Source organism: Podarcis cretensis, assembly GCF_951804945.1.
Source record: "Podarcis cretensis genome assembly, chromosome: 5".
NCBI classification, from domain to species: domain Eukaryota; kingdom Metazoa; phylum Chordata; class Lepidosauria; order Squamata; family Lacertidae; genus Podarcis; species Podarcis cretensis.
In genome coordinates, this window is record NC_137174.1 from 80,018,932 (window position 1) to 80,045,966 (window position 27,035).

The window sequence follows — 27,035 nt, forward strand, 5'->3', positions numbered from 1 at the left end:
AATTAGGATAGACAGCCGGACAGACGGGCGGACAGACAGACAGACATAGAAGAAAAGCTTGACTTGTGACCCTGCAGTCCCTGCCCAGTAAAAGTGGAATTCTTTAATGAATTTTTCTGGCTTTAAGCTAAGCATTCAGCCAGGTTCAAACCAGAATGCAAGTCTTGCATGCTGAACTTTCATAGCAGGGGTGTAAAAAGAATGATGTCAGTTTTTGTGTGAGATGACCTTGCCAGCAGTAATGCTGAAATGAAAGTGATGGTTTGCAACTATTCTGGGACCATATTTTCACACTTTATTAACACGACAGAAAGTGGAATTTACCCTGAACAAGGATATCTGAGTTCACTGTGATGGACTTCTTTTTTTTCTTTGGCAATTACTCGTAGCCGAGTAAGTTTGTCTTCCATGAACAAGGTTTTAACAGTAAGTCTGTAAGTGACTGTGGAGGCCAATTCTGGATCCACACGTCCTTCCACAGTGGGGATATAGGTTTCTGGGTGGGAGTTGATCATGGTGACACACCTTGCAAACACACCTTCCTCTTAGCACGTTTCTCCCTTTCGTCCTGAGTTGAGTGTCTTCAAAGTCTATGATACGTTTGGTAAAGGCTGTTCTCCAGCTGGAACACTTGCAGGCCAGTGTTTCCTAATTTTTTTAGACTTGCCTTGAGAGAGTCTTTAAACCTATTTTGTTGACCATCAGCATTACACTTTCCATTTTTAAGTTCAGAATAGAGTAGTTGCTTTGGAAGACGATAATTAGGCATCCGAACAACATCTCCAACAAAATCCTACACTGATTCTTCTATGTATCAAATCTAGCTGCATTGGAGTCAGTGAAATTACTTATGAATGGAGACAGAATCAAGAAAGTAAGAGTCTAGACTACGGATGGGACAGAAATTCAGTTCAGTTCCCACTGAAAGGTGAATCTACCTAATTTGCACTTCCTGAAACAAGTGAACCAAAATGAAGCGATCCTTTAAAATTCACAGTTCTCAGAATTTTTCAATGCAGTTCTGCAGTCAAGGATTAACTGGGACAGGAAGTCCTCTTATACTCCTTCCTGTCCTGAAGGACCCAATAGACATTATGGGTGGACAGACTCTATCTAGGACCTGAAGGTACTTCTCCTTGAAAGCCGCCACCTGCAATTCAGGGGCTGACCATATGAAGGAGCTGAGCCCAGATCCCAATGCTTCTTCACACACCAGTTTTAGGCCTCTGGTGTCATAGGCCTAGAACTGTTTTGTTTCTGAAGAAGAACAAGCAGAATATCTTGCTTGAAATCATGGCTAAGTGAGGACAACTTTGACACAGCTGTGGGAAATTCATCCTAGTCATAGTTGGTGTGAAATTTGATGGACACTGAGGAAGAGAGCTTGGCCCTGTTGGAATAAACTGAAATAGGTTGGAATATACTTTAGGTCAAAATGAAGCTGCAAAACCTTAGGCAGCCATGAAGGGTTCTAGTGCAGCACAGCAAAATGCCGTGCTATGCAGAAGCAAGACAGAACGAAGCAGCACATTAGCAGGAATGCTTACTCATCCATTAACAAAAAGAGTTAGTTCCACTGTGCCCACATTCAGTGCATAAACATATTATGGCAAAAGTCTCTGTGGACATACTCAAGTTACAAGAATTTAGGAAATTTGGCTTCTATTCCTGGCAGTCTTTAAATGGGCAGCCGGGAAAAGAATTGCAATTCCCTCTTCACAGTTATATGGCTCGTGGATATAGGCAAACTTTTTACTAGTTAGGAAGGGGGAGCCTTGTAGGAATAATTCTCATCTCTCTGGCATTGCTTGAGATTGCTCAAGTTTTGCAAATGTTATAAGCAAGCATTGGTTTGCTATGAAGTAGTTTAGAATAAACATCTCATCCATTAGAGTTGCATTTCTCTAACAGAGTTAATAGCAGAACGTTTTGACACTTTCAAGGGCTGCAATGCAAAGTGAATCAGTTCATAAAATTGGAAAGGAAAAACAATAAGCCTATGTGTAGGGAATGGTATATTTATTTTTGTGTGTACTTTTACCCTAAACCAATGTGTGGTGGAGGTAGTATGGGATTTAACCTCAAGTCAATATAATTTTATTCCCTGAGGCAATGGTCACCTTCTGTTTCTCCATGGTAAGCTGGGTTGTGCTTGCCAATCACAGCTTACAATTTGTAAAAACCGTGGGAAATGGAATGCCTCCATGGTGTATTGTCACAAATTGGAATCAGCTCCCTTTCCTATCTAAACAACCAACGATGGCAATACCCTAATTTTTGGAGGGCCACAAGACAACAGATGGTTAGCGTGACCTTAGCAAAGGGTTGGACAAGCCAACAGTTGCTGGCTGCAACATCTGGACCAGTTCCTCTGAGAGTTGGGTGATTACGGAAGAAACATAATAGGTCCTTTTAATCAGATCCTGGAATTTCAGCTTGAAGCATTGGAGGAAAACTTATGCAAGCTATGGGACAGGAGAACTGCAATTTTGGAAAGCAGGATAGTTGGAAACAAAATACAAAACAAAAGAGTAGGCAATAGGCTGAGAAGTGGGGTTGGAATCTAGGAAGTGGAGGAAACGGAAAGGAAGGGGTGGGATGGAAAACTCACGTTGTTGAGGGAAAACAGAGGGAAAACAACACCCATGGCTTATGGACAGGAGAGCCATTGTGCTCTAGGCAAGAAAGGAGTGGGTGGGCTTTGGAAACTCATGTGCCCTGAACCTGAAGGCCCAGAAAATAGCAACTGTTTCAGCATCATGCTGAAGGGCACATCCATAAATAATATGACCTTGTGGTCAGTGCAGATCATGTAGGTAAAAGATAGTATTGGACACCTAGCATGACCATAGACATTATCAGCTAGCATGACCATAGACAGGGATAATGGGAACTGTAGTCAGTAACATCTGGGGGGGCACAAATTCCCCAGCCCTGCCCTGGTATGTCTCTCTCATTTTCATAGGAAAGACTTAGGGAGGTACGCAGCTACCATGTCCCATCAGAGCAAGGATTTCCTCTTGTACAGTGGGGTGTTCCCACTCTTCCCCACGCATGTGTCCCACATGCTCCCCAAATGTACTCCAGAGGTCCAGAGAGTTGAACTGGGGAACTCCTAGGGCAGGTTTAAGAGGCAGGTGAGGAGAGGAGAGGGACAGAAAAATCCTTGCACTAAGTGTGACATTCAATTACATCCTCGCACCATTGGCCCTACCTGCAGGGGTAACATTATTCACAGCTGCCCCCCTCCAGCCTTGGATGGCATCATGCTATTGGATCCTGTACAGTTGAGCATGCATTTGAAGGGCACCTGGTGATCAAAGAGCAAGACGAATCGGGTGGAAGGGGAAGGAGAGGTAGTTTGAATTAATCAGCCACACCGTTGGCTAAAATTTCCAGGATGTTTATTTAATTGAGCTTGTGTTTTTGCAAATAGTTTGAGCTGGTACAAAAGATTAACTTGTCATCTATGGCGTCATATCTCTTTCTGCAGTCTTTCCTGCTGGCATTTTGCAACCACCTTTCTTCAGTGCAGCTCAGCCTAAATCCTTGAATTATGGTGGCATTGGCATGGTCATTGGGCATGAAATCACTCATGGCTTTGACAATAACGGTAAGAAAGAGAAATCATGTTTCACCATTGGTATTACTTTACCTAATCTGTATGGTGCGTGAAGAGAGGCAATCCTGATTTAATTTAATCAAGCCCTGTTTCTGCTTTGCACCAGAAAAAAAATCTCTATTATTCATTTCCCAGGGGCTAAGGGTGTCTTTACATATTACCAGAAGCCCCAATTATTATTATCTTGTAAATAGCAAGTGTGCAAGGCCCTCTCTCTTGTGCTTCTTGGCATTTATTGCATTACATGATACTACCCATAAAACAGGGATGGGAACCAGTGGTCCCTATATGTTGTTGAACTCCAATTCCCATCAGCCGCAGACAGCATGGCCAATGACCAGGGATGAGGGAAGTTGTGATCTAGCAACCTCTAGAGGGCCACAGCTTCCCCACCCTTATCATAAAGCAAGAACCAAAGATTTATGCCAGCAACATAACATTTCCTCATTCACAACCAGCACCTTATTAACGAAGCAGCTGAATGAAACATCAGCCACGCCATGATGCCAAATATTCCTCTTTTCCCATCCCCCTGCATCTTTCCAAGAGGGATGATCTTCTGGTCCTGGCCAGCCACTGAACCCATTCCAAAGGAACAGTGAATGTGCAGATGGCAGCTTCCTGCCTACCACTGGATGAGCACATCATTGCCTACATTGGGAAACATGCTTGGTGAATGTTAAGGAACCCGGTTTCCTGAATCAAGCAGAGCACCTGGCTGGAATCAGATTAATCCATCAGAAAAGTCAAAGACCTTCATATTTTGTCTGATGTCACCATACATTATGATAGAACATTATACAAAATGGATTGCCGATAGTGCTGAAAGTGAGTGGTGCTGGAGTCAAGCACTGCACATTCTACTGATGTTGGCTTGGAAGTGTGTGCTCATGGTGCAAACTCTTGTTGCTAGGCAGAAGATTATCACTCAGTAGCAGATCCCCATATCTGATACTGGCCATGCATGCTGGGGCTGCTTGGTATTGGAGTTCAGCAACATCTGGAGGGCAAAAGGTTCCTCAGCCTGGTGTGTATGATCCTAGATTCAATCCTTAGGACTTTAGCCTGAGGTCATGGAGAGCCTTTCTGAGTAGGCAATATTGTTCCATGGACCACTAGTCAGCTACAGCACAAGACAATTTCATATTTTCAGTGTCTTCAAGACTATCATTGTAAATTTCTTATGTGTATATGTTATTTCAGGTAGAAATTTTAATGAGAATGGGGACCTTGTAGACTGGTGGAGTCAAACATCTGCAACAAATTTTAAGAAGCAGTCTGAGTGCATGGTAAACCAGTATGGAAACTTCAAATGGGATCTGGCTGGTGGACAAAATGTATGTCCCTTCTTTCTTATTGAAATGCTTACATTTGAATGCACATTCTTTTCTTTTATTAGATGAAACATATTCCACATGGTAATGGAGGGAGATGTTGAGAGACTGAATAGCTTCAGAAGGAAACTTAACCATGTGAACAAACCTGCTGGAGGCCAAATTTAGTTTCTATTACTATTTGTATGTTTCTTTCCTTTATGAATTCCTCCCAATGAGTCATCTCAAAGCAATTTACAATATAATGACATATATAAAACAGTTATGTAAAGGCAATTGCATATAAAAACAATTAACAATTATAAATCTAAGACCAGGTTAAAACAACAGGTCCGGTCCAGGACAGATTCTTTGAGATATCTTTGAGATAAACATTTTTGAAGACTTGTTGAAAGAGGAACACTTTTAGCAGGTGCCAAAAGCCAATAGAGAAGGCACCTGTCTGTTCTAGAATGGAAATTCCCAACGGCAATTGGACTCAAGGTCCAATTCCAACATCCTGCTGACTGGACATCCTGATAGGATGGTATCTGCAGGGTGCCCTTTCCTGCAAAAAGCATTGCTTGGTTGGGGTGAAACAATTTTTTTAGGTATCCTGGTCCCAAGCTCTGTGGGGGTTTGCAAACCAGTGCCAGTGCTTTGAACCTAGCCCAGTAGCTAATTGGCAGCCAGTGCAATTCATTCAGTAGTGGCATATTGTGATAGTAGTTGAGCCACCACACTTTGCACTTCCATAGAAGAAAGACATGTACATGGGTACAAATAACCCCTTACATTTAGATAATTTGTATTCCTAGAGGTGCCTTTGCCAAGGTTCACAGATAAAGTTGAAGAAAAAATGCTGTAGTTCAGATATATCATTAAATCATGGTCTAGTGTTATGTCTGTGAGCTTTTGGTTGCACATTAAGCCCTCCCATCTCGTCTTCCTGTAAAGCCAGGATAAAGAGATTGGCAGCATCCACTGGGCAAACCTCTCTAGGTGATTCCATCACTGAGAAGATCCTCTTCCTAGTGGTCACCCCTAGAAGTATAGGGTCTTCTCAGTGATGGAATAACCCAGAGAGGTTTGAACAAGGGAATTGGAGCAGGATCTCTCTAGAGGATAGGTTTCAAGTAGGTATATGCAGAAGAAGGCAATCTCACAAGTAACCTAATCTCAAGCAATTAAGGCTTTTGGTGGCACTGTGGGTTAAACCACAGAGCCTAGGACTTGCCGATCAGAAGGTCGGCGGTTCGAATCCCCGTGAAGGGGTGAGCTCCCGTTGCTCGGTCCCTGCTCCTGCCAACCCAGCAGTTCAAAAGCACGTCAAAGTGCAAGTAGATAAATAGGTACCGCTCCAGCAGGAAGGTAAACAGCGTTTCCGTGCACTGCTCTGGTTCTCCAGAAGCGGCTTAGTCATGCTGGCCACATGACCCGGAAGCTGTATGCCAGCTCCCTCGGCCAATAAAGTGAGATGAGTGAGATGAGTCCAGTCGGTCACGACTGGACCTAATGGTCAGGGGTCCCTTTACCCTTTACCTTTAAAGTTAAAGCCAGCAGTTTAAATTGTACCCAGAAATGAACTGGGGAGCATCAGGTGTGATATAGTTGAAACACCCAGTCCCAATCAATATATTCCTGGCCCTATTCTGGACCAATTTCAGTTCCTAGACTATTTTAAGGCCAACACACACAGCAATAGTCTGAACAAGAGGTTTCCAGAAAGTGTGGCCAGCTCATTTCTATCCAGTTATGGTGGTTCCTGGTGTATCAGCCAAAGCAAGTTAATTTAGAACGGGAAGCAAAAGCTTTCAATATCCTCCTCATGGCCTCTCTGAAGGGAGGGAAGAGAGGGGAACGTGCACGAGTCAAAGGCTCACTGATAAAGCTGAGGCTAACTGCTGCTTGGGCACGTAGCAGTAAACAATGGTTCAGTGTTGCATTCAAAGACAGCCAATTTGTGGCTAATGGGACGTGTGGATCCAGAATTGGCCTCCACAGTTACTCACAGACTCACTGGTAAGACTGTGTTCAGCTCCAAGTGATCGCCAAAGAAGACGACGACTCAAAATAGAAAACGGCAAAGAATCAGTAATTTAGCAAATCCTGTTTTGCTAAGGCTGGGGGTGATTGGAGGACATGGTAGCAGATCTCCCATGAAACCAAGTCTCTTCCATAAAGGTCATGTCATGTAAAGTCTCATTGAGCAGGGTCACATCAAGATAAAAGACAGGTTCAGGTTAAAGTAGCTGGACTTGGCAAGATGCGACCAGATACAGTCAGGCCTTAACAGCACCATGGAGAGCTCCCACTGAGCTCTGCTGGTTGTAGCTCTCTCCCTGTTAACAGTCATAGCCCTCTGGGTGTTGCCTTGTAGACTTCATATTCTACATTCCACATCTAGATGGTTGGGAATAATCCATTTTCTGACCTTCAAACCATGACTCATTGTTCTTCCAGTGTGTTCTTCCAGGAGCCAGTGTGGTGTAGTGGTTAAGAGCGGTAGTCTCCTAATCTGGGGAACCGGGTTCGCGTCTCCGCTCCTCCACATGCAGCTGCTGGGTGACCTTGGGGTAGTCATACTTCTGTGAAGTCTCTCAGCTCCACTCACCTCACAGAGTGTTTGTTGTGGGGGAGGAAGGGAAAGGAGAATGTTAGCCGCTTTGAGACTCCTGAAGGGGAGTGAAAGGCGGGATATCAAATCCAAACTCTTCTTCTTCTTCTTCTTCCAAGAATTTCATTCTGCACTCAGGCAAAAAAAAAAAAAGTAAGTAGCATTTTCATTTCTTCCTTTTTCTCTGCAGCTCAGTGGAATCAATACCCTTGGTGAAAACATTGCCGATAATGGTGGCATCAGACAAGCATACAGGGTAAGAAATGCCCATTTTCTCTTACTTCATATGGTTGTTAGTTGGTGCAGATTCGTTAAAATGTTGGGTTGTTTGGGGTTTTAATTAAAAAAAATAAATGCCACACAAGCTGCTTTATTAAACCCCTGAAGTTTAGTTACCTGGTCTTCAGGGCCTAATCTGTACTCATAAGAACATAAGAAATGGACCAACTTGTCCAGCATCTTGTTTTCACAGTGGCCAACCAGATGCCTATGGGAAACCCCAAGCACCACTTCAGTACAACTGAAGTCTCCCTCCTTATGCATGTTTCTTCACTTCAAGACTACAACCCCCATTTCCTGCTTCATCCCCAGTCTCCCGCTCCTCTCCCTGTCCTTTATTCTCCCTCTTTGATAGGAAACTTTAGAAAGAGAGTTAGGGAAAGAGAGTTAGGGAATTGTAAACCACTCTGTGATACTCAAATCAAAGGTAGTATCCAAATTTAATAAACATCTATTTATTCATTTATTGCATGTGCCACAATTCACCTGTTTTCCTGGGAGGAAGGTCCAGTGGCTGGACAGGAAAGGAAGGCAGGGAATGGGAACCTGTGACCCTCCAGACATTGCTGGACTAAAACTCCCATAATTCCTAACCATTGGCCATGCTGGGTGGTGCTGATGGCACTTGTGAGTCCAACAATATCTGAACCAGATTCTCCATCCCTGATCTAGATGGTCCAGCAATTGGGGTGAGTAAAAGGTAGATGGGAATCTACTGGTGGACCTCCGGGTGATCTGCAGTAGATCAACAAGCGTTTTTGACCACCAGTTGATTAACAACAGCAGCAACAAAATGACTCCTCCTGTGCCCTAAAAAGCCCCACTGTTGAACACAAGAAAACTTGAGGTGATAACCCAGAGTAGAGTTTTGTGTTGAGGGACAGTGAGTTCTGTTGAGTTCTGGTACTAAAACAAAAGATGCCACCATGTTCCTGGCCTCACAATTCTTTAATTCTAATTTTTATATATATATATTACATTTTTATTGGTTTTCAAATACAAAAAACAAATTTATACACTCCATACATCTTAATTACATCTTAGTTCTCTTTCTCTTAGTTCTCTCTCTCTTAGTTCTCACAATTCTTTAATTCTAAGTGTGTAGGTTTGTGCTTTTGCATCAAGCTCTGGTTCAAGGTTCCCAGAGAAAGGAAGTAGCTCCTGCAAGCCTTCAGTCTGCCCAGCCCTGATTCAAAGCAAGGGTGAGCAGCACAGTGCCCAGGTGGCTTGTTACAATACTGAAAATCCTAGGTGTCTAAAAAAAAGTGTACAGTTGGTTGCATTTGTAAATTTGCAAATGCAACATAAGTCATGAAGGGAGAAAGGGGGGCATGAGTTATGCTCCTCTTTCCCCATTGCCTCGGAATTTCCACATCCATGTATTGGCAACTCATTCATACCATGCCTCACACTTTCTGTCCTTCTAAGCTACAATTATGCTTCTTTTGTGGGATTTGGAATGCCATAAAACAAAATTACCAAACCTAATTTTGATGAGTCAAATCAACAGGGTCCCCACCAAAGCTATATACTAAGAACTTTCCAACTTTCCACAGTTGTCCAAAAATGAGGACTATAAGAGCCAACTTCTTCTACTTCTTCATCTTCTTCTTCTTCTCCTTCTCCTCCTCTACCTCCTCCTCCTCTCATTATCATCATCATCATCATCATCATCATCATTGCTATGTTTGTGGAAGTTGCTTTTAGGCTATGCTAATTAAATTCCAATTCCATGCAGACTTGCTGAGACCCTTCAGAGCAGACTTCCTCAAGCTTGGCTCTCCATATGTTTTTAGAGTATAATTCCCATCATCCCGGACCACTGGTCCTGCTAGCTAGGGATCATGGGAGTTGTAGGCCAAAAATATCTGGAGGGCCAAGGTTGAGGAAGCCTGTTCCAGAGTATTAAATATCTAAACAGCAAAATTGTGTGGGTTTCTCAGAAAGAAATTAGTTATGACATTTCCATAAACTACATGCACACAACTCAAATTTGACATGAACAAGAAACAGGGTGGTATTCAGCTAATTTTTATTCAGAGTAGACCCCCTTAGCATGAATGGACCTAACTTAGTTGTGTGTCTTGGGAAGAATGTTTCTTAATGAGGTGGGAAGCTTGGACTTTCACTGTGGCGTTAAGCAAGAATTGGGCAAATGTTGTGGTAGGTAAATAAATAGTGCTAAAAAATAAGGAAAGCAAATTCTCTCTGTGAAATACAGTTCTGATGTGAAACTTTCTCAAGGGCAGCCATGGAAAAAACAGTTCCTCCCTTCTATTCTTGTTATCTTAATTAAGAGTACAGAACACACAGTAATTATTAGCCCAATGTCCAGGACAAAGTGCATTCTAGTAAGAACCACACTGTCATTCTTTGCTTGTACTGAGATTATGGCTCTTTTATCTTTCGTTTACGTTTTTCAGAAGTTTTCCCAAGTGCGTAGTCACAGTAAAGCAAGATGAACTATCCCAACATAAGAGACATAAAAGCCATCTTCCTTCCATGTGGTTTTTATACTAGTATAATGTGATTCCACAGCATACAGGAAACCATTTTTACTAATGGGTCCCAGTGCGTTGTGAGTCATGCGATATCTCCTGCAAGGGAAAACTGACTTGCTTTTAAATTTCTCTTTATACTGTGCTGGAGGAGTTGTGTGGCATCCACATATATTCTGAAGGTGGCACTGTGCCATCTTTATGCTCACGTTGTGATCCCTTCACTCTGAAGAAGCACCCAGCAGGGATGGTGTCTGCTCATCAGCTGATGAACACAGCTGTTTTGGAATGGTCATATTGTTTTGTTTCTGTATGTTCTGTAACTTCCTGGTGAAATCCCATAACCTTTTCATACCATGTTGTCTCTGTCTTTGTCCTGCTTTCTTTGTGCTATAGCCCACCCCACACTGGCCCACAGAAATGTGGCAGCTTTGGAGAAGAATTGTAGGGCAACTAATAACGCATAATAATAATAATAATAATAATAATAATAATAATGGTAAAGGTAAAGATAAAGGAATCCCTGACCATTAGGTCCAGTCGTGACCAACTCTGGGGTTGCGGTGCTCATCTCGCTTTATTGGTCGAGGGAGCCGGCGTACAGCTTCCGGGTCATGTGGCCAGCAAGCCGCTTCTGGTGAACCAGAAGAGCGCACGGAGACGCCGTTTGCCTTCCCACTGAAGCGGTACCTATTTATCTGCTTGCACTTGACATGCTTTCGAACTGCTAGGTTGGCAGGAGCAGGGACCGAGCAATGGGAGCTCACCCCGTTGCGGGGATTCGAACCGCCAACCTTCTGATTGGCAAGTCCTAGGCTCTGTGGTTTAACCCACAGCACCACCTGCGTCCCTCAAATAATAATAATAATAACCACTAATTCACTATTATTGGATCAAGATCACGTTGGCATAATGTTCCCGGAGGTGCCCAAAGACAAGGACACGAAGTGGCAGCAACCAGAAATCTTATGATTTCTCCTTCCCTAGTTTTGCGCTTGATTCTCATCGCAGTTTGAGCTGGTTGGATTTCATGGTGGCCATCATCTCTCTTCCCTTCCTCTTCCTTTGGCAGGCCTATGAAAAGTTTGTAGAGAAGAACGGAGCCGAGAAGCTGCTCCCCGGACTCGACTTCAACCATAAGCAGCTGTTCTTTCTGAACTTTGCACAGGTATTATGCTCTGCTTGATTGAAAGCTTTGGAAATTATTTTGAGTTGCAATTTCACAGTTAAGTTGGAAACAGCAGGCTGGCTTTTCTCCTTTTAATGTGAACTGGCAGAATTGCTAAATCGAGCAGCCTTCATGGCAGCAGGGCCGAGAGGAGAGTGGCCTGTCAGATTAAGTTAATCGCAGCTAAGTGCACGGAGGCATCCAGGAGGTGAATCTGTAAAGCACAGTTAACGTGTGGTCATGTACTAGTACCAAGATGGAACCTGCTCTCTGATTTCCTGAAAGTTTCCTTCCCCATAGAAAAATGGTTCTGTTTCTCTTCCTCATTCTGGGGGGCTCTTTAGAATGTCTTTATGATTTCCATAGGCGCTGAGCTTCCCTTTCCACAGTGAGGCGGCTGAGGGTGGTGGGTGGGTGTTTTTCTTTCCAATAAACGTTTATCCCAGTGCCTTGCAGCATCCCTGCTTGAACTGTTACCTCATGACATATTCCTCTGGGCTTTAATTGAAGTGCAAGAATCTACATAGAATCATAGAATTGTAGAGTTGGAAGGAATCCTGAGGACCATCTAGTCCAACCCCCAACAATGCAGGAATATGTAGCTGTCCCGTACAGGAATCGAACTTGCAACCTTGGTGATATCAGCACCATGCTCTAACGAACTGAGCTATCCATTGCTAGATAACAGAGGCTGCCTACTGAACCCAAGTGGTTGATGCACTTGCTGATTTTGCTTCTCTAAACTAAATAATTCCTTTTAATTTTTTTAAAAAACCTGTACTGGAAATATATATATATATATATATATATATATATATATATATATATGACTTCACTTTAAAAAACAATTAGAAGAAGAAGAAAAGCTGCATGAGACACAGCCTTCCCACATCCCCACTACAGGAAAATACAGCTGAAGCTTATGCCACAATACGTTTTGTTAGTCTTTAAAGCGTGTGGCAGGTAACGTGCTACAATTGCAACATGACCAATGCTCTGAAAATCAACACGAACGTGTCACTGCTTTTAAATAATCATTTCTGCAATATTTTGTCTGTGTGTGTGTGTGTGTGTGTGTTCTTTTAAAGGTATGGTGTGGGACATACAGGCCGGAATATGCTGTCAACTCTATTACAACAGACGCCCACAGCCCAGGCCAATTCAGGTTAGTATTTTATAGACGGAAAAATACAGTAATTGTTAACTGCCTACAAGAGTGCTTGGGAAAGGAGATGTGAGGGCTCTGGCGGGGTCACAGAATCCTCTCCCTTCCTTCCCAAAACCTAGTTAGCACTTTCCCACCTTTGGGAAGGAGATACAAAGGCTCTAGGACCCTGCCAGAACCTTGTGCCTCCTTTTCAAAGCCGGTCACCTTCTGACCCACCTTTGGGAAGGCAGCACAAGGGCAGGGGGGGAGTGGATTTTGGCCTCGCACATGGCACCATATTACCCAGGTCCACCACTGACACATTCCCTGCATTCTAAGATGCTTGTTTCTAGGGCAGAAGACGTGAGTTCAAATGGCTTCCACCACATGTTTTTTAATGTCTGCTTCCTGGAACAATTTGTGTTTCATCATAGTGTGGGGACAACAACTGTCTCCACCCTTTCAACGGTACACAACAGTACTACTACCACCCAAACAGCAAATGTCTTTTTGGGTAGTAGTAGTACAGTGTGGAGAGCCACACAAAAATTTGGCCTTAGAAATGTGTTCATCGTACCTGAATGGGTTTTTTAAAAATCCAGTTTGCAAAGTATACATTGATTACCCGCCATAAGGCATCGGTTTCTCCATCCTGTTCTGAGTTCACAGGATGGTCCGGAGAAATGCAATGTTCTATTAAATCAAACTGGATTAATAATGGAAAATATAAAGATATTGTGATAGATGAGTGAATGCCTTTGTGCTGCTATTATACAATTCTGAGCCTGTGCTTTTACCTTCCTGGTATACTTCTCATCAGTATTCCTTTTATTCCGTTTTTGCAAATGCTCACTTTATCAGTATACCCTGCATAACCAAACATTTATTGAATGCATCAACTGTTCCTGAAGCTGGCCTCAGAATGGTATTTTCATGTGGGTGTGCTCTCAAGGCTTTGTTGTTGTTTTTCCAGGAAATCTCCGACTTTCTCCCTGATGCAATTATATTCCAAAATCCTACACTCAGCTGAATTTCTCAGCTACAGTGTTTGCTTTGGATAGGGCAGTTCCCAGGACATTTGCCTGGTGTGCCTTTTATCCACTTGCATTGCTGATTCATTCTTTGAGATCATTGCATATCTTTTGTTTGGACACGGTTTAGCGTTCCCTAACAAGCACTGCATTTCATTACTGACGAGACAGCTGTAAATATATACACTCCACTTTGGACAACTCATTCAGCCAATAGTAACTGTTGCAACCACTGGGTAGTAATTCCTAGTGGTGAGTGGGAGGGCATCATCACTTAAGCATTGTGGGATAGCAGCGTTCATTTCCTTCTTCCTTGGCAATCTATGCAAGGGAAAGAATGCACAGGTCTCCTGGCCTGCCTTTATGCTATATGTTCCAGCTCCCAGTTCCTAGTTGCCTTTCTGCAAAGGCAATGCCCCGTGCACAGTAAGAACCGGCTTTGGGGGGAGTGGTTTTGCAATGACAACCACATTGCAAAGATGATGGTTGCTTTTTAAAAATGTGTATTTCAGGGAACTGCTGCATACCAAGTCAAACAACTGGTCCATCTAGCTCAATAGTGACTGGCAATAGCTCTCCAGTTTTTCAGATTCATCTCTCCCAGCCTAGGACCCACGTACCTACGGGACCGCCTCTCCTGGTATGCCCCATGGAGGACCTTAAGGTCCACAAATAACAACACTCTGGAGGTCCCGAGCCTCAAGGAGGTTAGATTGGTTTCAACTAGGGCCAGGGCCTTTTCAGCCCTGGCCCTGACATGGTAGAACGCTCTGTCACAAGAGACTAGGACCCTGCGGGACTTGAAATCTTTCCGCAGGGCCTGCAAGACAGAGCTGTTCCACCTGGCCTTTGGTTTGGACTCGGTCTGACCCTTACGTTTCCCCTCCCCTTATGGTCTTGATTTATCAGCTATTTTAAAATGAGGCTGCATTTTAAATTGCATTTTAACCTGTATTTTAAATTGGGTCTCCCCCTCTTTTTCCCCTATTATGTTTTTACTGTGATTTTATTGGTGTTAGCCTCCCTAAGCCCGGCTCGGGCCAGGGAGGGTGGGGTATAAATAAAATGTTGTTGTTGTTGTTGTTGTTGTTGTTGTTGTTGTTGTTACCTGAAGGTGCTGAGGACTGAAACTAGGATCTTCTTCACACAGTGCTAAGATGCCATAGTCATCTTCCCAAAAATTGTATGCTTCCTGAGCAAGCAGCAGAAGTTGCTGCCCTGAATGTAGTTATTTATGAAGCAGAACTAACATATTCTCATCTTGTTTTAAAGGGTCCTAGGAACACTGCAGAACACAGAAGAGTTTTCTGAAGCCTTTAAGTGTACCAATGCGGAATACATGGATCCCGTGAAAAAGTGCCGCGTTTGGTGATGAAGCTACATAGAGTGGACTCGAAGGAGGAGAAGCTTTCCAGAAATCGAGAATGCTTTGAGGATGGCCGGAGTGGATTTGTCACAAAAAAGGAACGATAACAGAGACATACCAAGCGATGCATTTTCTAGAAAGGGAGGAGGAGGAGGAGGAGGAGGAGAAAACATCGCTAAGGCAGCGACTGCCAACAATTACTCTGGCGAAACTCGGGAAATGATAAATCACTGCATACTTAAGGGTTCTTCATTTCTTTTCCCCCACAATGATCTTACCATTTTAATCCTGCTTTCCATTTAGCCTGCAGATTCTATTTCACGTTTTACCCTTTCCATCGCCACGTTTTTCTGTGAAAGTGAGTCCCACCGATTTCCGTGAAACTTGTTTCCAGGAAAGCGTATTCAGCCTTAATGACCTGCCGTCCCGTGAAGGTGTTCTGATATTTATAAATCAGACGAAAGGAGGGAGCACCAAGTCACACATTAGCTTGGACATGTGTCAAGTGAGTCAAAAGCCTATGATGTGGTTTCTCACACATCTCCTATTACGGCTGGTGTGCTTCACCAAATGCTTGTGTCTCCCAGTGTGGCCTTGGGAACTGCAAGGCCTGGAGGAAAAAAGAGCCCTATAAGGGACCCTAGCAATTTACCGTTTGTAAATGCTCAAAACTCAGTGCACCCTTTTTTTATATAAAAAGTGATTTGCATCTAGACAACACCAATGGCCCCAGCCATAGTGGCAGAAAGCTTGTCACACGTAAGGAATTTCTGTTTTTACAACAAAAGACGTGCACGATCAGCAGGGAACAGGTGAGCGTTACAATACAGGTGAGATGCGGAACCATCTGTGAGATGGCAGTGCTTGCCTGCAAACATCTGCTTATGGGTGCTGCTTCTTGAGAGGTTTTGGTTGGCACTGTCCTGTGCTCTGTTTTGACATCCACAATCACTGGATGAAGGCAAAACCACCAAATAGTTCTCCTTCCTCACTACTGTTTTCATCCTCATGGGAGGCAGGTAGTGGTACAAAGCGCTTCTGACTTACATATTACATATGGCACCCTTGCCCATACAAGACGTCTTCACCCCGTGGACTCGTCTCCAAGCTTTCTTCTGTTCCTTTTCATTTTCTTTTTTCTTTTCTTTTTCCTTTTTGTGTGAAGCCATCTTCATGAGAACAACCCAAAGACGAAAGTGTAATCTACTTAAGGGATTAACTGTTGACCAAATTTATCGTTTGCTGCTTTCCAGCCAAAACCTATACTGTAGATAATTTATGAATTTTTTTTAGCGTATGTTGTAATCACTGCAGTTGTAATCAAAAACTCCTTCATGTTTTTTCTAAGATTTTCCTGCTTTTTCTCAAAACTTTTGTCTTTTTTTTTCCAAAGAAGAGGATGAAAAAGTATTTGTAATAATATATATGACCATACTTTTTATATTTAATTCTGAATTATACCGGACATGAATTGTTATATATTATTACAATGGGTGCATTTTGTTAGAGTGTACAAACCATTCAACAGATGATTAAGTCTCAACACAGAGATCTCTACTAATAAGATATACAGACTGACTGAATGGTTTTGAGAAGAACTTCTAGAAGCCGGTTCTACAAATGTTAGGACTTTCAAATGTAGCACAAAAGTTGCTTGTGATTCCTTTGAACCAACAGGACATTTTGCTTCAGTGATAATGGTGCATACGTAGGCATTTACATTATGTGGACCCTTACTAGTGATAAGTCTTTTAAATCTGCTACAATAGTTTTCAAATGCCCTCCTGCAGGTGGCCAAGGAACCTACTGCTTCTGGCACTGAAACACACAGATCTTTCCAAATAAATTACTACTTGATACCTCAGATGACTCGAATGGGTCCATTTCTGAGCATTTGAGGACTGCCTGTGCAAATTCTTTTCTTTTCAAGTTTGTCATCTGATAAAGCATTGTGATAATTAAATTTAAGCCATGTGTCCCTTATTGCCTGTACTGTTGCAGTACATCTTTGCTTGGCATGGAAAGGTGTCACACACACACACCACACACACACACACACACACACACACACACACTCATTTGACACTATTAAGTTGAAGGAAAGTGGATCTTGGAGTGTGCCCTGTACATGGGATTACACAGCTTTCTTTGGCAGAAGAACGATCAGATTCACTGCCATGATTTCTGAGATTCAGAAGCTGAAATTCCACATGCCATCATAAATCTCTTCAATGTGCCTTGAGTGATGATTTGGAAAATTTTGACTTCTGCTTGCAGTGAAGGTGTCTGGTGACCTGCTTCTATGGCTGCCCTTTTCTTTCATTTTCTTTTTCAGGCTCCACTGCCATCTTATTTTGTCAAATTGGCATGTTACACCTCTCCAGCAATACTTAGTGTGGGGTGCATCCTTAGGTCTCTGAACTTTTCTAATCTCCAAGGAGTACCAGTGTCACCTTAGTATTGTTTTGTTTGATCCTCATGCCTGTGGACAGAAACCTTCTGAGATCGAAGGCAAAGGATCCACCTTGCAGACCAGAATGGTCACTGGGGTTGATGTGTTTCAGTAATCTGCTTTAGCAGAAGTTCAGTCCAATCCAAAACAAGTTAAATAGCATTTATAAATGGGCAGAGGAACTTCCCACTAACAGCACCTCTGTCTGGCATGCAATGACCTTCAGGTTACTGAGTTGACACAGGGAACCAGGTGCATATCTTAAGAACGCCCACCTCCCTCCAAGTTTCAGACCAACTCCTCATGAGTAATTATATTTCAAGCCAACTCTCTATTTTAACACACTTGTGACTGAATGTCTGATGATTACATTGCTATAGTAACCATCAGGTAAAACATGTCCTTGAAACTCACTGTATTGTTCCAATTCAACCTAATAAGACCTAAAAAAATTATTTATTGGATTAGTTCTAGAAATTATATTTATTAGATTCAGTTCAATCCAAGAAAGGACTCAGGTCACCTTCAGACTCTCAGTATTTTGTGGGCTGAAAATTGTACATCTGCACAATTGCACAAGTGCATTATTTGTGTCACCTTGGCACAGAAAATCCATTTTTTAAAAAAAAAACAACAACACACCAATACACTGAAAAGTGTGGGAGGAACAAATGATTAATGAGAGATCATATACATATTCCTTGATCACTAGTCTGGGCAGAATGATTGGCTCAAAGATAAATGAATCTGTCAAATTAGGTTTCCCTCAGTTTCTCAATTTCCCATCTTAAATTCAGTTCTTCACATTTCCACATCATAAAAAAAAACACAATTCTTATGAAAACTCAGCAACGTTTTAGGGTGAATTTCTCCCTCACATATACATTTTTGTATGCAATTCTGCCCAGTAGGCACAATTATTCAAGCCATTTCCCATATATATTGCATTTTTGTATGCTATTTTCATGAATATATGTGTTTCTATGCACACTTTATCCTAGTATATGCACTGTTGTATGCACTGCTTGCCTGGAGACCTGCACTGCAAAATTCAGAGAAGTGTGAATTTTGAAGGATGGCTCTGTTGTGGTTTGCACCCTGTATCAGGAAGCACAAATGACATAGGTTCACATTTAAATAAGAACCGAACTAAATTCCACAGGGTGCTCATTAATTCTGGAGAAAAAGTAGCAAGTGGGGTGCTGCAGGATTCTGACCTGAGCCCATTGTTGTTCCAACATCTTTACAGTATAAATGACTTGGATGAAGGAATTTGGTGGGTGCTCATGAAATTTGCAGATGACACCAAACTGAGAGGGGTAGCTAATGCCACAGAAGACAGATTCAGAATTCAAAATGACAGGCCGGAACGTGTGCAGAGGGGGACAACCAAGATGATCAAGGATCTGGAAGCCAAGGCTTATGAGGAATGGTTGAGAGGGTTGGGTACGTTTAGCCTGGAAAAGAGGAGACAGAGATGAGACATTCTAGCTATCTTCAAATATCTAAAGGACTGTCACACACAAGATGAAGCAAGCTTGTTTTCTCCTGCTCCAATGGCTTCAAGTTACAAGAGATTCCAACCAAACGCCAGGAATAACTTTCTGGCAGCAAAGTCCCTTCCAGCTCTACAATTCTATGATTCTCCTCTATCCCTAGACATGATAAACCTCAGAGGGAATGTTGTTCAGAGTGCCTTTGAGTACTTTGGTCACACTTTATAAAATAGAGATCAAAAAGTTCCTATCAGGACAAGCAACCTGCTGAGGGAAAACATGGAAGGAGCACATGAGCCTGGGCCTTTCAGCTGCTCTGTTTCAGGTAAAGGTAAAGGTACCCCTGCCCATACGGGCCAGTCTTGACAGACTCTGGGGTTGTGCGCCCATCTCACTCAAGAGGCCAGGGGCCAGCGCTGTCTGGAGACACTTCCGGGTCACGTGGCCAGCGTGACATCGCTGCTCTGGCGAGCCAGAGCCGCACACGGAAACGCCGTTTACCTTCCCGCTGGTAAGCGGTCCCTATTTATCTACTTGCACCCGGAGGTGCTTTCGAACTGCTAGGTTGGCAGGCGCTGGGACCGAGCAGCGGGAGCGCACCCCACCGCAGGGATTCGAACCGCCGACCTTTCAATCGGCAAGTCCTAGGCGCTGAGGCTTTAACCCACAGCGCCACCTGCGTCCCTCCTTCACCTGCGTCCCTCCTCTGTTTCAACTGACCCTCAAAGCCCAAGGTTGAGGACTTGAATGAAGAGCCGGTTCATAGACTTCAGCATGCTTATTTTCTCCACATGATCTCATACACAGAATCACAGAAGCCATTTGCAGCAACGCTGGTGTGAAGCAGGTGAACCACCACACACAAACACTCAGCCAGCAGCTGCTTCTGAAATTGCCACTATATTTTCCCCATGCCATAAAGACAGAATTGGCTGTGCAATTAAATCCACTTAGTGACATCAACACTTTTCTCCACATTGTTGGTTATCTGCGTGCAAAACAGCATGAAAAAAATGTGTGCATATATGAACTAGACTGGATCTCGACACATAAAAAAGGTTTCGGGAAAACGCATTGTAAACCTCATAAAGGGAAATCACGTTGCCAAAAAATGGAACTCCACAGCGCCATCTGGTGTCAGTGTTAAAGGTACCCCTGCCCGTACAGGCCAGTCGTGTCCGACTCTAGGGTTGCGCGCTCATCTCGCTCAAGAGGCCAGGAGCCGGCGCCATCCGAAGACACTTCCGGGTCACGTGGCCAGTGTGACTAAGCTGCACTGGCGAGCCAGCACCACTGCCGCACACGGAAACGCCGTTTACCTTCCCACTATAAAGTGGTACCTATTTATATACTTGCACTTAGGGGTGCTTTCGAACTGCTAGGTGGGCAGGAGCTGGGACCGAACGATGGGAGCTCACCCCGCCGCGGGGATTCGAACCGCCGACCATGCGATCGGTAAGTCCTAGGCACTGAGGTTTTACCCACAGCGCCACCCGCGTCCCGGTGTCAGTGTTATAACGCGTTTAAAACACTTTTTCTTTACTAATGTAGCTGAGTCCCTAGATGTAAATGCCACCAACATATGGAAACTAAAGAACCATTCTGCTCTGAAGTGCAGATGCCAGGTTTATTGGATTTTCATGATTTGGTGAACTTTTGTGCAGATGAAAACAGTGATGCATCAAGACAGCAGGAAAAGCTGAGAAATCAACCTTGGGACTGAGGAACTCAGACCTCAGACAAAACATAAAGACATAAGATGCGCTTGTAGCATCAGGCTAAGGGTCCATTGACTCCAGCACTCTGTTCTCACAGTAGCGGGAAGCATGCGCTCTAGGGAGCATTTCCCACAGCAGCATGGGGGTGGGATCTGTGTGGATCCCAGTTCAGTTATTGATTGATTGATTGATTGATTGATTGTGTGACTGCGGAAATGGATAAAAGCCCCCCATCCAAACAATGACTATCATCAGTGCAGGTAAGAAATACTTTTAATTTTTATTTTTATCACCTACAACACTGTTTTATTTATTTTATAGTACAGTCAGTGGCGTAGCGTGGGTTGTCAGCACCCGGGGCAGGGCAAGTAATTTGTGCCCCCCTAACCCGTGGATTTGCGCCCCCTAACCCGTGGATTTGCGCCCCTAACCCTAACCCCCAGATGTTGCGCCCGGTGCGGCCGGCCCCCCTGCACCCCCCACGCTATGCCACTGAGTACAGTACATTGATTATCGCTTTCATTTTACGGATCAATGGTCTTGTTAGATAGTAAAATCCATGTTAAATTGCTGATTTAGGGGTTGTTTTTTTAAAAGTCTGGAACGGATTAATCCATTTTGCATTGCTTTCTATGGGAAAGCGCACCTTGGTTTAAGAACGCTTCTATGGGAAAGCACACCCTGGTTTAAGAACGCTTTGGTTTAAGAACGATTCTATGGGAAAGCACACCTTGGTTTAAGAACGCTTTGGTTTAAGAACAGACTTCCGAAATGGATTAAGTTCATGAACCAAGATACCACTGTACATTGAATTACTTAACAGTCCGTGCCATGTTTAGAATTAGCTGAAGGAAAGGTTATGGCTGCAATGTTAATTTCAGTACAACAAATAAGCATATCAAGAAAAGCAGTTGTAGTCAAATCCAGAGTTTGTAACAGGGCAGTAGGTCCCAGAGGCGCCGGGTTTTCCCCAAGATTGGCGGGGCCGGCACACATTGCGTGCTGGTGAGAGCATATGCGCTACACGCAACATCGCACACATCTCCTGACAGTGCTTAGGCTGGCACAGCCTTCCGCTAAGTCACACTGGTCCCAGCAGAATCGAGAGATGCTGTGCAGATCGGTGTGACCTCGCACCAGGCCTTGCCTTGGTGTCTCCCATGGTGCAGCCTTCTGCGATGGGCCCCTCAACACAGGGGCCGGGGTATTTGGGCCCCCTTCAAACAAATACTGAGGGGACTGAAGACACCTCCGCTCCCTCAAGTTGGTGCACCTGGTAGGTACAAACATGGGAGACAAGTGACTGAATCCTGAGACAAGGCAATCATTGCCTCTCCAACCAATTCCCACTCCCCTTCTCCTTTTAAGCTCACTCCCTGCTTGCCGCTCTGGACTACACTATATTTATTTATACATTTATACATTTATACATTTATTTATACATACATACATACATACATACATACATACATACATACCCCGCCCATCTGGCTGAGTTTCCCCAGCCACTCTGGGCGGCTCCCAATCGAGTGTTAAAAACAATACAGCATTAAATACTAAAAACTTCCCTAAACAGGTCTGCCTTCAGATGTCTTTTAGAAATAAGATAGCTGCTTATTTCCTTCACATCTAATGGGAGGGTGTTCCACAGGGTGGGTGCCACTATCAAGAAGGCCCTCTGCCTGGTTCCCTGTAACCTCACTTCTCGCAATGAGGGAACTGCCAGAAGGCCCTCGGAGCTGGACCTAAGTGGCTGAAAGATGGGGGTGGAGATGCTCCTTCAGGTATATTGGACCGAGGCCGTTTAGGGCTTAAAAGGTCAGCACCAATACTTTGAATTGTGCTCGGAAACATACTGGGAGCCAATGCAGATCTCTCAGGACTGATGTCCTGCTCACCATAGAGGGAAGGCGTGGTGTGGACTAATGGTCTGTCAGGAGATACTACAGCTTCCTTGCCTCATGATCAACAACACATTTAAAGGGATGGGTACCTTTGGTGCCCAAATAATGTACCCATGACTGGGTGGGGGGAGGCGAGCATTAGTATGTTGCCACAGTTGGTACAAGCTACTCTATTTCTCATAAATAGAGATGGTCTGCATGTAGCAAATATGTCAATCGCAAATGCAGTTGTTACTGGACTTGGACTGCCTTTGATTTATTCCCCTAATTTGCAATTTAGTTTGCAATTCAACATTTGTAATTGGTATTTGGCTCACGCCCTTTGGAGCAAGCAAGGTCACTGCTAATTAATGTATTTTGTAGGCCAATGCATGGCAGGCTAATTGCTAGAAGCGTCTCTTACAACAACAGGAAGCGGGGAGTGCAATTTTGTGCCCCAATGGAGAGGCACGCCACAGCGTGGGATGACCCCCAGATCTTCAGTGTTCTGCACACACATTTGCAAACACTTCCAGGAAATCACAGCTGCTTCGGCTGATCAGTTACTGTATCAGGCTACACACTCAATTCTCAGTTTTGACATTTGATTCATGCCACCAGAGCTGCCCAAACAAGCCGAGACCTTTGGAAAGCAGCGAAAAGTCACAGACCAAATATAACAAAATAAAAAAATTCCTTCCAGTAGCACCTTAAAGACCAACTAAGTTAGTTCTTGGTATGAGCTTTCGTGTGCATGCACACTTCTTCAGATACACACTAGACCAAATATATTTACTCTGCGTCCCATTCAGGTCTATGAGACAGAGAAGGCCTAATACTTTTCCCATGACAGGACCCGGTAATAAACACAGGGGAAACACAAATAATAGGCTGAACAAGGGACACGTTTTATTAATAATAAGGGAAATAAGAAGTGCAGGAAGCTAATTTAAAACTCAACCTTGAATGAGCCAAACCCTGCCCATTCCAAGGGGCATGACAAAGTATAGCCTCAGAGTCTGTGGCCCGCTTTATGGTGAGTAGGAGGCCTTCTTGCCCCATGCATTCCTGTAGCCCCACAACATGTGAGCCTCATGCCCTATATTCAGGTTAAAGGCCCCACAGCCCAGAGCAGCTGGTTTCAAAAGTGCCTAAGGTTGCAAACATTTCGCTTCATTAACCTTTCCCACACCTTCCTGCCAACAACGTGGCAAATAAACCTTGCAACCAAATTCACCTGTTTAACTGCATCCACCCCTAAACCTCTATGCTTCAGAATCAAATACAGAGTAGGCAAAGAAAGCTGCCCACCTCAGCCATTTTGAAGGCAGGCAAAAAATTCCTAGGTAAAGGTAAAGGGACCCCTGACCATTAGGTCCAGTCGTGACCGACTGAGGTTGCGGTGCTTTATTGGCCGAGGGAGCTAGCGTACAGCTTCCGGGCCATATGGCCAGCATGACTAAGCCGCTTCTGGCAAACCAGAGCAGCACACGGAAACGCTGTTTACCTTCCCGCAGGAGCAGTACCTATTTATCTACTTGCACTTTAACATGCTTTCAAACTGCTAGGTGGGCAGGAGCTGGGACAGAGCAACGGGAGCTCACCCCATTGCGGGGATTCGAATAGCTGACCTTCTGATCAGCAAGTCCTAGGCTCTGTGGTTTAACCCACAGCGCCACCCGCATCCCCAAAAATCCTATAATAGAAGAAAAAGTGGGCTGGGTGGGTGCAAAAGATGGTCAAAGAGGACCCTAGGGGTACAGCTAAGGAATATAAAGCGTGTGGCCACACTCCCAGATGCAGGTGACTCATTTTATTATTCTAGATAATAATCTGGATGATATTATTATTATTATTGAGGCATCTAATCATAAGCCTGCATTTTTATCAAGCTTATATTTTGATCAGGGCCTGTATCTTAAAATGAGCTTAAAGATTTTCAAATGTTCATGCCAGGCAGAAGAGCAGCTGCCTAAGAACCTTGGCAAAATGTTTTTCCTCCTAGACAAGGGGGCCCCCTGATTTATAGCAGAAAACAATTCTCAAAGTCGTAAAAAGGGAATTACAGGCTGACAGCCAAGGTTATACTGACCCTACATATTACAGAAGATAAAAAAAGAGATAAACATAATTAAGAGTGGGTAAATAGTAAAATAAAACCATGTGCCTCCCATTAAACTTGAGCCATATTTTCCTAAGGTTCAAAGGTCAAGAGCAATGGAAAAGCATCTAGCTGGCAGAAAGGAAGAGAGTATTTTGGGAAGTCTTTTTCTAAAGTTGTTTCTTTCTTAAACTGAGATCCTTTTAAGATTTCTTTTCCTTTTAAAAGGTTATTTATGTTATGTATTAAATATATTGGCTTAAATGTAATTATGCAAAGGAATTAGAAGCTAAGAAATGTTAAATCCTTATGCTAGATTCTTATTTCATATAGTTGGAAGATATCACAGGGGCCATCAGTCACCAGCCTAGCCCCCCCCCCCCCCCCGCCAAGCAGGAAACATCATTAGAGCACTGGTTGTCAGGCCTTTGTTTAAAAGACCTTCAAGAGAAGGAGATCTTTCAATGATGATCCTTGACATCTGTTTAAGATAAAAATTTAAGATTAACCATCTGTTTTGGAGGGCAATAGGGCGAGGTGAGCTGGTAATTAAGGTTCCTTGTTGAGACACATGTAAGATATATTACTACTTATTTGTCATTTATAGATAGAAGAATATATAGCTTTTTGTTTCCCATAAAAGGACAGAAGGAAATGGGTGTATCTTTTGTGATTGGTTCTAGCAAACAGCCAATAGGAATTTCAACCAGGCTGATTGGACAGAGGCAGCCACAGGAGGAGCAAGGGGGCTGGATTAAGGAAATATGAGTGCTGGCCAGAATGGCAGGAGGCCGGGCCAGAGCTTGGTAACCATATACCACTGTGCCTCATATTTATTTGTCTGACAAATAAATTATTATTTTAATTTCTCTATTGCTGCGTTGAATATTTCATTCCAGCTAAGCGTTAACCACAAGCAGGGTGCTACATTATTAGTATTATTATTATTATTAACCTGCCCTTTATCCCAAGGTCCCAAGGCAGGTCACAACAATTTAGAACAACTTACAATCACAGAAGGAGCATGGGCTCTAAAAAATATACATCTCAAGTATCGAAAGCAAATGGCTTCCCCCCTCCCAAAGAATCCTGGGAACTGTACTCAGAGAGATACAATTCCCAGAAAGCTACAGCTCCTATGATTCTTGGGGGAATCCCTGTGCTTTAAATTTATGGTGTGGATGTAGCCTTACATGTTACAACTCCCAAGCAAAAACTGCTTTCAGATCGCTCGGTGCAATAGCTATTATCCCATGGTGAGCTACAACTACTAGTAACATGCAAAAAAGAAAAGTCCACAACTGCTGGTAGCCCTCGTTGCATGGAACTATTTAAACAGCCTATACATGATGTCTAGGCACATAAATTTACACCTAGCCCAAAGCGCAAGAGATCTAAACGGATCAACAAGGGAAGCATCAACGCTTGAAATGCTCTTTGGAAAGGAGCCTGGCTCTTCAGCAGAATCTATAAATAGAGGCCAACTACAGCCCATCATCAGTTCCAAACATTCAAATGAGCCTCTTTAGCATAGTCTATAGATCACTCTGGCTTAGTACTGAAATCCATTCTGTGGGGTGGTCACTCTTATTCCGTTGTCCTGCTCCCCAGATCTCCCTTCAATGTGCCTTGAGGAGACTTGTTCAAGGTGAGTCCCCCTCCCTCTATTTCATTCACCTCGCAATTTCTTTGTGACAATGACAAATTGCCTGGGAAAACACAGAGCAACAAAACGATCCTGATAGCAGATCATTTTTCAACATTAAGAGCAAGTTATTTAACATTTGCCTTATGTTAGAAAGTCTGGAAAGGAACCACAGAGAAGCCTTACAATGAGTCATCCATGCCCTCAGGACATGCCCTGAGTACCGTACTGGACTAACATGTTCATGAGCGCAGCATAGCACCATTTAATGCATATTATGGGCTATCCTTGTGTTCATGTTATCTTATTTTGGCACCACTTCTCATCCTCCTGGGCAATAAAAGCACACCAGTGACAAATTAAATATCTATAAATTTGCTGCCGTTTCATGAAGTCCAACATTGGATGAATTATCCAGAAGTGGCCTCACTCTGCCTAATCATAGAGGTGGCCCAATTTGGGATTTTCTAAGAGGAAAGACAGACTACAAATGAATATATAATGTGCAGGCCTGGCCCAAGACTTTTTGCTGCCTGAGACCATGGCCAAGTAGACATGCAGAAGCTGACTGGGATGACAGTTGAATGCATCTTGGTGGCAGGGAATTGTCCCCCATCCGATCTGAGGGCAGCAGTTGTGGTGGATGACCCTTGCTCCAAAAAGTGTGGTCAAAATTGAAGGGTTCAGGATCTCAGACCA

General features: G+C 43.6%; 1 protein-coding gene and 1 long non-coding RNA gene across 4 annotated transcripts in view; one reads left to right on the forward strand and one right to left on the reverse strand.

Moving 5' to 3' along the window:
• MME (membrane metalloendopeptidase) overlaps window positions 1-15,728 on the forward strand; it is a 70,323-nt gene extending 54,595 nt beyond the window's left edge. For 2 of the 3 annotated variants that reach the window (XM_079977854.1, XM_079977853.1), the window contains exons 18-23: window positions 3,494-3,613; window positions 4,826-4,959; window positions 7,743-7,808; window positions 11,402-11,497; window positions 12,586-12,662; window positions 14,948-15,728. In XM_079977854.1, the coding sequence (XP_079833980.1) occupies window positions 3,494-3,613; window positions 4,826-4,959; window positions 7,743-7,808; window positions 11,402-11,497; window positions 12,586-12,662; window positions 14,948-15,047 (593 nt within the window). In that variant the 3' untranslated portion in view covers window positions 15,048-15,728. The remainder of the gene's footprint in view (window positions 1-3,493; window positions 3,614-4,825; window positions 4,960-7,742; window positions 7,809-11,401; window positions 11,498-12,585; window positions 12,663-14,947) is intronic. The other variant, XM_079977855.1, reaches the window with a different exon arrangement.
• A 2,582-nt stretch (window positions 15,729-18,310) lies between these two features.
• LOC307217313 lies at window positions 18,311-20,026 on the reverse strand. The gene is made up of 2 exons (XR_013839557.1): window positions 19,683-20,026; window positions 18,311-19,305 (listed from the first exon to the last, which is right to left on the reverse strand). It is a non-coding gene; the product is annotated as an uncharacterized lncRNA (long non-coding RNA).
• Between the last annotated feature and the right edge of the window lie 7,009 nt (window positions 20,027-27,035).